At 33.3% G+C, this 12,455-nt stretch overlaps 1 protein-coding gene across 3 annotated transcripts in view; it reads right to left on the bottom strand.

The window, feature by feature from the left end:
* COG6 (component of oligomeric golgi complex 6) overlaps window positions 1-12,455 on the bottom strand; it is a 101,653-nt gene that overhangs the window by 25,518 nt on the left and 63,680 nt on the right. For all 3 annotated transcript variants that reach the window (XM_003270010.2, XM_030813305.1, XM_030813306.1), the window contains exons 14-17: window positions 7,811-7,942; window positions 7,351-7,518; window positions 3,800-3,907; window positions 2,680-2,733 (exon numbers count right to left, since the gene is read on the bottom strand). In XM_003270010.2, coding sequence (XP_003270058.1) covers window positions 2,680-2,733; window positions 3,800-3,907; window positions 7,351-7,518; window positions 7,811-7,942 — 462 coding nt within the window. The remainder of the gene's footprint in view (window positions 1-2,679; window positions 2,734-3,799; window positions 3,908-7,350; window positions 7,519-7,810; window positions 7,943-12,455) is intronic.

Below are 12,455 nucleotides of genomic sequence, written 5' to 3'. Positions count from 1 at the left end.
AATCCTGAATCCAAACCATTCATTTTAGTCTTCCTCACAAAGCTTTTAAGTAATAATATTAACAAGAAATAAAGTCATCAGGTTTCAGGTCTACCTGTTTCTTGATTTTACTATATTTGTTCATTAATGCATTCATTAGTTCAACTAATACCTACCATTGAAAAGGTACTATACTAAGTAATGGAAGTATAAAAATGAGCGAAAAAAGGATAGTCCCTAGCTTCACAGAGCTTATGGCCTAGCAAGAGAGGTGTTAAACATAATAATATAAATAAATATATAATTACAAACTTTGTTAAATGCTATTAAGGAACAAAACAAGGTACTATAAAGCATAAATCAAGGACCTAGTCTGTGGATTTGGCAAAAGCATCTCTCAGGGAAGGACATTTGAAGTGAAACCTTAAAGATGAATATACATTAAGTAAGTGGATTGATGGGTGGGGAGTTGAGAGAGAGGAGACAGCATGAAGACTTGAGGTGGGAAGGACAACAGTTAAGTAGAGATCATGTAGGACTGGTATGCTTATTTAAGGATTTTAATTATTTTAAAAGCACTAGTAAACCATTGAATTTAAGTAAGGGAGAAATCTGATTTAAGTTTTAAGTAGCTAAATCTGGCCATAGGAAGACAGAATGGAAGACTGCAATAATAGATGCAAAGACACCAATTAGGTACCTTAGGTACCTACTGCAGCATTTTTAGACTATAGGGGCAATCAAGGTGAAAGAAGTAAAGATATTTGAGGACCATCAGGACTTGGTTACTGATAGAATAAAGGGATGGACTCCCAGATTTTGGATATGTATAAATTAATTCACCATATTATCATAACACATAACTGTAATCTTCATTCATTTATTTGTGTAGTAGCTGCACCCCTTACTAGATCGTATCTGTTTTCATCCCAATTCTTAGTATGATGCCTAGAAAATAGCAGAAACTCGGTTAATAACTATTTAAATGATAAATGGATAGAAGGTCTTACAATTTTCTGAGTTAATAATGCCTGGAAGAGGACTTAGGTTTAGGGTGGAATGCGCAGAGTTAGTTTTGGACATGCTGAATTGAAGTGCCCTAGGAACCCCTAAACGGAGACAACAAATGGTTGTATATAATCACGTATTAAATACAAAACTCAAGCAAGATTTGTTTCTTTAGAGACATCGTATATTCATATTCACTTTAATTGTTTTGAAAATTAACACCAGGAACATGAAGAATTTTTAATGGCATTTCAAATATTTTATGAGTTGTATTACAGACTGGATATGTGTCAAGAGAGAAGGAGAAACAGAGGAAGGGAACACACATTTGGTACTAACTAATGTTACAGATCTAAGTGTGAGCATAGATCTTCATTTTTGGGGGGTTAATACCTTGAAGTGGAATTGTACTGGATAGTATGGTGAGTGTATATATAACTTCCTAAAAAACTTATATCTTTTAATGAATCTAAAATTCACTTTCATCTATTTTTATTTAAACTTTTTAATATCGAATTTTCTTTGCATTTCTAATTTTTGCTATGTTTTTGTTTTATATATAGAAGTTATAACTGTTGCTTCTATATAGTGTCTTTTATCACGACATAATGTTTCTTATTTGTCGCATTCAGTCTTTTTAAATTCTACTTTATCTAATAATCATATAGATAGCTCTACCTTCTTCTTTGCATTTGTTAGGTATCTTATGGGCCTATCCTTTTGTTTTCAGTTAAATTGAGTTCTGGAAGATAATATATAGGAAAGCCTTCGCATCAAAAATTGTTGGAAAATTTATAAACCTTCCTAGAGGACTATCTATGAAAGTCAGGCCATTGTGGTAGTGAGTATATGTGAGTATTTTAAATACTTAGGATCACTAGTTTAGTACAGTAGTTAAACCCACAAGCTCTGTAGGCCAACTTCCTGGATTGAATGGGGATGTCATGAGGATTAAAGAGTTAATACATGAAAAGCACTTGCTATGCTAATGTTAATGGCTGTTGTTGTTCTTTGTTATTATTATTACTATTACTAGTAGTACTATCATAAAACTTCCAAAAGGGATCATTCCTATGAGGGATAGAGCTATATGACTTAAATATCATACAATGAATGGCTATGCATATGAATACTATGCATATGAGGAAAGTATATATATTTAAGACACAGAAACACACTACAAAAAGTAGTGATCATGCAAAAAGGAAGGTACAAGATCTTCACCTGAAAAGAAGGAAGGTAATAAAGTGGAAATTCAGTGAGTCTCAAACTAAAGAGTAACATACTGTTTTAAGAGTGAAATCTAATTTCGATTTTCATGTCAGGAACTTTAAACGAAGGATCAAGGTAGTAACAAGTTTATAATGATATACAGCCTAATTTCTTCATATCTGTCATTCCTGTTTCTCACTTAAATTAGGAATAAAACTCTAAAAATAAAGAGTAAACAGTAATCCTAAACAGTAACGATGAGACTATCAGAGCATAGTGGAACACTACTATGAATGTAAGACTTGGCCAGAACTGCTCAATTAAAGGAATACAGGCTCAGTCATTATTATTGGACCCAATGTTAATACAGCATATCAAGAGATAAAAAGTGTCACCCAGAATGAAATTATCACACAGCAAAAAATGAAGACTATTGATCCATAAGGAAATCTAAATTAAAATGTTTTATTATACACTTACCATTGCAGCCTTCAGTGTCACAGAATCTAGGTTGGGCATATTAGCTAAACAGCCCTATTTAAAAAAAAAAAAAAAAAAGCAGATCCAATACGTAAAAAAGGAGATATACATTTCATTTCACTTACTGAATATAGTCCATTAGTGCACTGCCCAAATTTGGAAAATCATTTAGCTTATTTCCAAAGAACTCAAGTGTAATTTCTTCAATCTCAATAAGATCAGGGACTATGATTTGTTGGAGGGAGCAAGAGGTGCTCAAGTTTATTAACAACAGAAATATCATGATACTTTAAGTTTACTCATACGCAAGAAAATGAAGGCAATGAAGCACTGGAAGATGCCAGTGACACGTGGAGGCTTGAACAGTTTCACTTTGATACTTTTAGAAAGTACAGAAAGGCAGCAAAATTGGTTCCTACTGGTAGAATTTGCTTACTACTTCGGCAAAGAAAAAATTGAAAAGTTGTGTTTTAAGAGCTTCATTTAAGAGTTTCTGGGCCATAACATAGTCTTCATGTTAATGCCATTTGAATGAGTTCTTTGCTTTCTTAAGAAAGATGGCTTACATGGTTTTCTGAGGTTCCCACCACTCCTTTATTTCTACTAGGGTTCTATAATTTAACAAGATCATATGCTGGCCCCAGAAGTGACTACCTTCTCAAAGTAATGGGCAACAATTTGCTAAATTAAAAAGAAGATGACTGCTATTTATACAGTAATCTGTGCATTCAATTAACTAATAGTGATATAGGAATCTGAAAAATTTACTAGTATGAATATTCTTTAGACATTTTATAATACTAATTTTTGTATATTTTCATTACTTTTAACAAAAACTATTTTTAATAAAAAGGATTGTTAATACTATGGGGCACTCTACCATATTTTAGGAAGTCATCTAAGAACTATGCATGTATTATGTCTTAAGAACAGCCCTATGACACAGATACTATTATTACCCCCAATCCACAGGTAAGGAAACAGATACAGAAAAATAAGTCACTTTCCCAGGAAAACATAGCTAATATGTGGTAGAGCCAAGAATCCAGAGTGCAGCTCTAGAAGCCATACTCTAAACTGGCATGTTCTTAGAATTAGGAAGGAACATCTATGCACTTACCTGTTCAGGTTTATGTTGCTGTACAGTGTTATAGATGTAACTCAAGCCTACCCTAGTTAAAACATAAGAGGCTTGCTCATTTATAAGTGTGTCCAAATGTGCTTCGATCTAAAATAAAACACAAAGAAAACATTTTACAAGAAGAATGACACTGACGAGAGTAGATGCAGTGCCTTGCATTGGCACTGATGATGAGGCACAGGGATCACCTCTGTAACAAAGCCTCTTTCTTTCCCCAAACAGTAAGTCTTTCTATGAAAGGGGGAAAAAGTCTTACTTTAAAAATTATAAACAAGGAAGATTCTAGGACTATCCTCCAGTCACAAAATTTGGGTCGTTTCTCAGCTCTTTTAAAAGCTGGTAATAAACAAAACACAAACAAAAAACACTAGTAAACAACAACAGTATAAAATAAAATAGGAAGAATTGCGAGATGAGGGCCTGATGTTCCTGACCTCCTGTCCTCCTCATGCTCCCAACTTTCTAGACTGACTTAACAAATCAAATATACCATCTAGAGAAGCCTAGAGGAAATCCCATTACAGCTCAGGTAGTAAATTCTCCTGAGGATAAGGCAGGTCTGTGACAAGCAGGGAAGAGCTGAGGGCCCAGTAGAAACTTAACTAAAGATTTCAGGTTCAGGAACTGCCTAAGAAGATGCAGCTAACAGATGTGAGTAGTATGGGCTCCCTAGCTTTGTGCTATTTTGGGGGACTCCAACTAATGCTAATGGAGATAAAAACCACAGAAGAGAACTACCTTGATGGGTTGAAACATTCCCTGGTGAGAAAAAGCTTGCTCTTCTTTTTTTTTTTGCCAGTACAATCCTGAGTCTAGAGGTCTTCCTTCTATTCCTCACCAGAATGTTCCCCCAGATTTTACCAGTTTGCTTGCTAATGACACAGTACACTGTGAACTACGATATCTGTTACCATCTAAATGATTGCCATTTTCAAAGCAACTCCAGTAGCTCTGCTCTTTCCCCTAAAAAACTTAGAAGTGATTTAAAAGAGGTGAGGAAGCTAAAAGAAAGCCCTTGTGAATAATCAGAACAAGTATGGTTTCTTTCCTGAGGCAACACTACTGAAAGACATAAAGTACAAATGCTCAAGGAAGTACAATTAGAGCCCTTACTTGTGGGATTTACTAGAAACCAAAGAAAAACAAAGTGTGCAAAGGTAAACACTTAATGAAGGTGAAAAAGAGTTACTGCTAAGCATCAAATCAGCGATCTGAAAGAAAAATGGAAGGAAAGTAATACAGAGCAAATATCAAAGAAATAGATCAAAGTAAAGAGATTTAAAAAGAAATTAAGAGGGCAGATCCATAAGATAAAACCAACCAAGGACAGGGGCTTAAAAATATAAAAAGTAACACATAGAAAAGTGACGATTAAAGAAATAGAACTCTTTACTAAGCAAAAGAAAGGTTTGAATCTTTACATTGAAATGGTTCTCCAAAGTCCAAGATGCAAATAATTTTTAAAAAGAGACATACCAAAAATACTCTGGGAAAACATATCAACTCAAAGGAAAGAATCCCTGTAAGTTTCCAGATGAAGGGACTAGATTACTAAAAACAAAAGAATTGGACTAGCCTGGACTCCTTGCTTGAAACACTGGAAGAAGCTATATAAGAGTGGGAAAAAAATAATAGGTTATTGGTAGTAAACGTCCTAAAATCAAGAATCCTTTACCCAACGAGGTAAAATTGTTACTTTGGAGAAATGTGATAAACCACACCTCCACACATCCACACCCTTGTATTGTCCTCTATCACACTGAATCCAGGCTGTTCTATGTGGCCAGTCTTGGCTGACAGCACACTGACAAGCATAATGCAAGAATAGGCCAATAAGCACTTCCACACTGTGATTTGTCCACTTAGAATACCCACTCAAGGGGTCTGCCAGTGGGGTCTGAAAGGGCACTGGGAAAATTGCTAGTGGAGTCTGGAGAAAGGGGAACCTGAATTATCTGCTGACAGAACAATTACTGAAAATGCTGCCAGGACTAACAAAGATCCGGCTCAAGAGATTTCTGGAGGATGTTGAAACACATGTAAAAGTCCAGTTGACACATCCAAAGGTGGCAAAAATAAACAAGGACATAGATAACGTGAATAAACTAATAAGCTCAATTTAGCACACAGACCAAGAAGAATTTTACCATGCATAAAATAGCTATGGAACACATAAGAAACACAGATAATTGGTGATAAAGCAAATTGATAAACACCTGACATATCTTAACATCTTAAGATTTAGATAAATGGCAGGGATTTGGGCTTGACTTAGTGACAAATACAGAAAAATGTGACATTTCTTAAATAAAAATGTTATTAATTCCACAGAAAATGAAAAAGTTATCCAAGAAAGGTAAATTAACCATTCTTCATTACATGGCTCAGTCACCAATAATGTTTACATAGTAATAATAATTTAACAAAACATTGATCTAACCAAAATTTATAATATAGCTACATTGGGAGGATGAGAAAACTCTAAGTATGACCATATTCTTATCCAGGGGAGTTGGGGGAGTAGCAGTAGATAACTAAATTTTCATTGTTCATTTATTTCACAATGTATTAGATTATATCTAATTTAATACATTAGATATAAAACTAAAAAAATCTATAAGTAGAAATACACATAACTGTTTAGAATTACAAATATAAATACCAAAAGAAGCAACTATAAAAACTGAAAGAAATTGTGCTTTTGAGGGAGAAATGAGAAAGAGATGTTCAGGGTGGAGAGGATGGTACACTGGTGGCTTTTCATAAGAAGTTCTGTAGAATTATTTGAACTTAAACCACAAATATGGAAAATTCTGATATATTTATTTTAAAAGAAAAAACTAAAAATTAGAAAATATAAATTTAGATATATCAAAACTTATTCCTATACCCACTGTCAAACTATTGATATATGTGTGATAGCACAGAACATTCAGAGTTGTTTTTTCAAAGAACAGTATATTTACCAATAATCACTGCTTAAAATTGGAATCCAACTATCTACTAAATTTTACAACTGGCTTTGTTTTAGTCATCATATACACTCTTAAGTGATAACCATTTGCTTTATAGGACTCAAGAACTCAAGTGATTGGTATAGCAATTTGTAATGTTTTGCCTAACACTGGTTTACACATAGATAAAAATATATCTGTCCTCTGTAACACATTTTGCATTAACTATGCAGCTTGAAAAATGTAGCATATTATTCACAGTTCAGAAACTAAAATCCGCATACAGAATAACTGTTTAAATTAATCAGAAAAGCTTCAATCTACTATCACATACTATGCTATGAATCAAGTATTTTAAACACTACACATTCTGGTTCCTCTAAAGCTGAAAACTGAAATACTGAATTTGTGTGTGTGTGTGTGTGTTGCGTATGTGCGTGTGTGTCCTTTCATCAGATGATATCAAGGGATCTATAGGAATTAGGTCATTAAAATTAGTTAAACCAATAACTTAAAGCTATCACATAGAGAAAAAGATTCAATCATAGTAAATAGTTATTTTATAGAAAAATTTACCTGAAACTGTAGCATTTCCAGACGTCTGTCAGTGAATTCAAATAGAGCTAATGTTGTCTTCATCATATATAGTGAATTGACCATGAAAGTGGCCATGTCAGCTGTGCCTAAATTGCTGGCTGATACAGTACACATCTGTAGGAGAGGATCCAAGACACATGATAAAACCTACAAATGAAAAATAAAATGAATTCTTTATTTCTCATTCACTGATATGGTTTTGGGTTAATGATACTTAATGCCAAACTAATTGGAAGGAAGCCAATTTATAGAAGCACATAGGAAAAGATTAAACATAAATCAATGCTTTTTAAGTTATGAGAACTGGTTTAATATTTGATGGAAAATCAACAGTAAGAAAGGGACTGTCAAAGTATATGAATTACAAAATTCCAGAACTGAAACAGAGTGTACAATAGAAGAGCAAAAAACAATCATTAAAAATGAATTTATAACATACCTGCACAAAATCAGCTTGACGAGCATCTAATGGTACAACTGAAGAATCGTGAGATGCTAAAACTTCACGCAGCAACATGAGTGTCTGATTTAGTGCAGAACTTGGTCCAAGATCAGGTGGTGGGAGTTCAACCTAAAATAAGAGATGATTTACCCACTCCTTATACTTTTTCCACTAAATTTTAATGTATAAATATAAGTTCATAGTAAAAAAAAAATAAAAGTTATAAAGCACAGACTCACACATTAGAAACCTATAATTTATCAATAGCTTACTGTGAACTATATTAACAGCACACAAAGTGAGAGAAAAGTTTTTTGTCAGCTTATCTCAGAATATGTCACCTTGTACTCTAAAATTCAAAAAATTAATTTGAAAAGTTAGTGTTCAATTGAATTGTAGAATTGTATTTTAATATGGATTTAAAATGGCCTACTGTTTTATTTTTTAGCCCAAATCATAAGAAAAAAGCAGTCCATAGACCAGCACTATCCCAACTATAATATAATTGAGAAACGTCATAGGTTAGGGGTTCAGGAATTGACAGTTCAACAAGCACCCTAGGAGTCTCTCAAGAAGGTAACCCATGGGTCCCACATTTTGAAAATCACTTCACAGAAACAGTATAACATTACCATTAATATCTTGGGCTCTAGAGTTAAACACATTAAGTTCAAATCTTGGATCTATCACTTACTAGTTGTGTAATCTTCAGCAAGTTACTTAACTTTTCAGAGGTTCAGAGGGACTCTGTAAATATTAAATGAGATTGTTGCATGGCTGAGTAACATGCCTTGCACTTACTAAATAGAAGGTATGCCAAGTTCACTATCCTTATTTGGTGGCACCATGATACATAAAAAGAAGTGCCTATGAATTTCTTTAAAAATGTTCTCAGAATACTTACAATGTTAATAAAGTAACATTTTGTAAATTTTTAAAAAATGGCACTTAGAAGACAACGTAAGAGACTATATCCTAGTGGCAGGTAGGCAGAAAGGTGTAAGAATTTTCAAATATCGGCATTTATTATAAGATTGTTTCATGTAGAAAGTTAATACATAAGTGACATCACCAGGAATAGCAAAGTAAGCATGTCCAAAAGTACTCTCTCCTTCATAAAAACAACAAGAACAAAAAAATCATAAAACATGCAAACAAACAAGAAAATATAGTCCATGCACAGCATGCACAGCAAAACACCTCAATAGAAACATTCTCTGAAGTCCAGATGTTAGATTTACTAGACAAAGACTTTAAACAAGCTATTTTAGATATGTTCAAAGACTGAAGAAAATCGTGTCTGAAGAACTAAAGTATGAAAACAATGTCTCACCAAATGGAGAATATCAATAAAGAGACAGGAATGATAAAATATAACCAAAGAGAAATTCTGGAGTCAAAAAGTACATAACTGAAATGAAAAATTCACTATAGGGTTTTTTTGTTTGTTTCTGTTTTTTGTTTTTTGACAGGGTCTTTCTCTGTCACTCAGGATAAAGTGCAGTGGTGCAATCACAGCTCACTGCAGCCTTGACCTCCCATGCTCGAGTGATCATCCCACCTCAGTCTCCCAAGTATTAACAGCTAGGACTGCAGGCACATGCCACCAAGCCTGGCTAATTTTCTTTTTTGTAGAGATGGTAGTCTTGCTATGTTGCCCAGGCTGGTCTCAAACTCCAGGGCTCAAGTGATCCTCTTGCCTTGGCCTCCCAAAATGCTATGATTACAGGTGTGAACTGCTGTGCTTGGCCTTACAGCAGATTTGAGCAGGTGGAATAAATAATCAGTGAACTTAAAGACAGGAACTTAAAGATTATTAGTCTGAGAAACAGAAAGAAAAAGAATTTAAAAAAATGAACAGAACATCAGAGATAAGACACCATTTAACAATGTAAGTATAAAGGGGAATCTCAGAAGGAAAGAACAAAGAAAAAAAGGCAGTGAAGAAACAATGACAGAAAGCTTACCCATTTTGATTTTAAAAAACACTAATCAACATCCAAGAAGCGAACTGACCCCCCAGAAGGATAAACTCAAGAGACCTACAGTAACACACGTCATAATCAAACTGTCAAAAGACAGATAATCCTGAAAGCAACTAGAAAGAAATAACTCACTATGAACAAGGATTTATGACAAGATCAATAGCTGATTTCTTATCAGAAAACATGCAGGCCAGAAGCCTGCATATTGGATGACATATTCACAGGCTGAAATAAACTGTCAACCAAGTATTTCAAATTCAGCAAAACTATTCTTCAAGAATAAAGGAGAAATTAAGACACTCCAAATAAAGGCAAAAATTCTTCACTAGCATACCTGTCCTACAAGAATACTAAGGAAAACTGGACACTAGAAAGTAACTTGATCCACATAAAGAAATAGAGCACTGGTCAAGGCTCCAACAAAGATAACTATAAAAGACAGTTTTAATGTATTTTTTGTTCATAACTCTAATTTAAAAGAAAACTGTATAAGGCAATAATTATAAGTCTATGTTGATGGGCATACAATGTAATAAGATTTAACTGTATTAATAATGGCATAAAGGAAGAGGAGAATGGAGCTATACAGGAGCAAAGTTTTTGTATACTATTCAAAGTATGTTGTTATAAATTAAGATGCTAATTGTAATTCCCAGGACACCACTCAGGAAATATAACTAACCCTATACCCACATACATATATGTTTAAATAAGGGAATTAAATTAGTAGACTAGAAAATATCTACTCAATGTAAAAGAAGTAACAGGGACACAGAGAAAAAAATCATTTAAGACATACAGAAAACAAAAGGGCAAATTGCAGACATAAATCCTACTCTACCCTCAATTAAATTAAGTGTAAATGGATTAAACATGACAATCAAAAAGCAGAGACTAGCAGATTAATTTGAAAAACCACACCATGTACCAACTATATGCCAACTTCAAGAGACATACTTTTAAGACAAAAATAAATTAGATGTAAAAGGATATAAAAAGATACACCTTGCAAACAATAACTGAAAGAAAGCTAGATTAAATTAGCTACACTAATATACTAATTATCAGACACAACAGACTTTAAAACAAAAATTATTACTAGAAATAAAGGATATCTGATAATGATAAAAAGGTCAATCCATCAAGAAAATAAAATAATTATGAACATATATGCACCCAACAAAAAAGCCCCAAAACACATAAAGCCAAAACTTACAAAATTGAAGGAAAATATTTCTTGGGTGAAGAGACACATATTTCAAGTTCCACAGTTTCTTCAGTTTTGTCTCCTTTTCTTTCATTAAATTCAAATAAATGTGAACTTAAAAAAGCCCTCCAGAATATGATCTTATCTTCACAAAAGTATTCTATTTATCGTTCCTACTTAAAATGATATCTAGACTGTTGTTAAACTGATTATAATAAAGTTAACTAATGTTATTTCCAAGAGGGTTTTTAAAAAATTTTCATCTTTGTGCTCTTCTCCATGGTTTAAATTATGTATAAATATATGCATATCAGTTTTACAAAATTAATAGAGTGATCTCTGCCCCCTAAAAGAAACTACCAACTACCAAGCAGTTAATAACAGTTAATTCAGGGTGACAGGATGTAGATGAGTGTTATTTTCTTCTTTGTGTTTCCATTTGTTTTTAAAATAAATATACACTTAATAGAAATCAACATACTCATAATTCCAAAAATTTAAATATAAAGCTATTCTATATACGTGCATGCATATACATAATATAAACTGAACAGAAGATACTCAAAAATTTTTTCAATGGAATCTTTGGCTTAGTACAAATCAGAAAGATCTGCTAGCATTCTAATAGCTATAATATAGAAATAGACAGCTATAGAAACCAGAGCAAACACGTTATGTTTCAGTTCCCAATACCTTTCATAAACAGAAAAAAAAAAAAATTAACAAATCATCCAGGGAACCTAGATGAGGAGTACAGCTCTAGTAGAACTACAAACCTTGTATGATTAAGAACCTAAATGTTTAATGTGTAATTTTCTCTTCTGAGTTATAAACTATAATATATAGTATGTGTGTGTGTGTGTATATATATATATATAGAAAGAGAGAGAGAGAGAGTATATATAGTGTCTTTTGGAAGCAACAAATCTTAAAAAAAATTTTTTTTAATTTTAATAGCTTTTGGTGTACAAGTGGTTTCTGGTTACATGGATGATTGTACTGTGGGAAAGTCTGAGATTTTAGTGCACCCATCATCCAAGTAGTGTATATCGTGCCCAATATGTAATTTTTTATCCCTCACTCCTCATCCTCTCCCCCTTCTGAGTCTCCATAGTACATTATATCACTCTGTGTGCCTTTGTGTACCCATAGCTTAGCTCCCACTTATAAGTAAGAACATACAGTTTTTCGTTTCCTATTCCTGAGTTGCTTCACTTAGAATAATGGCCTCCTGCTCCATTCAAGTTGTTGCAATTTCTTTATCGACTGATTGGTTGATGGGCACTTAGGGTGGTTCCATATCTTTACAACTGCAACTGTGCTGCAATAAACACATGTGTGCAAGTGTCTTTTTGATATAATGACTTCTATTCCTTTGGGTAGATACCCAGTAGTGGGATTGCTGGATTGAATGGTAGATCTTTTAGTTATTTAAGAAATCTTCCTATTG

This window comes from Nomascus leucogenys, chromosome 5, assembly GCF_006542625.1.
Source record: "Nomascus leucogenys isolate Asia chromosome 5, Asia_NLE_v1, whole genome shotgun sequence".
Taxonomy (NCBI): Eukaryota; Metazoa; Chordata; class Mammalia; order Primates; family Hylobatidae; genus Nomascus; species Nomascus leucogenys.
This window is presented reverse-complemented; position numbering and strand designations above follow the sequence as displayed.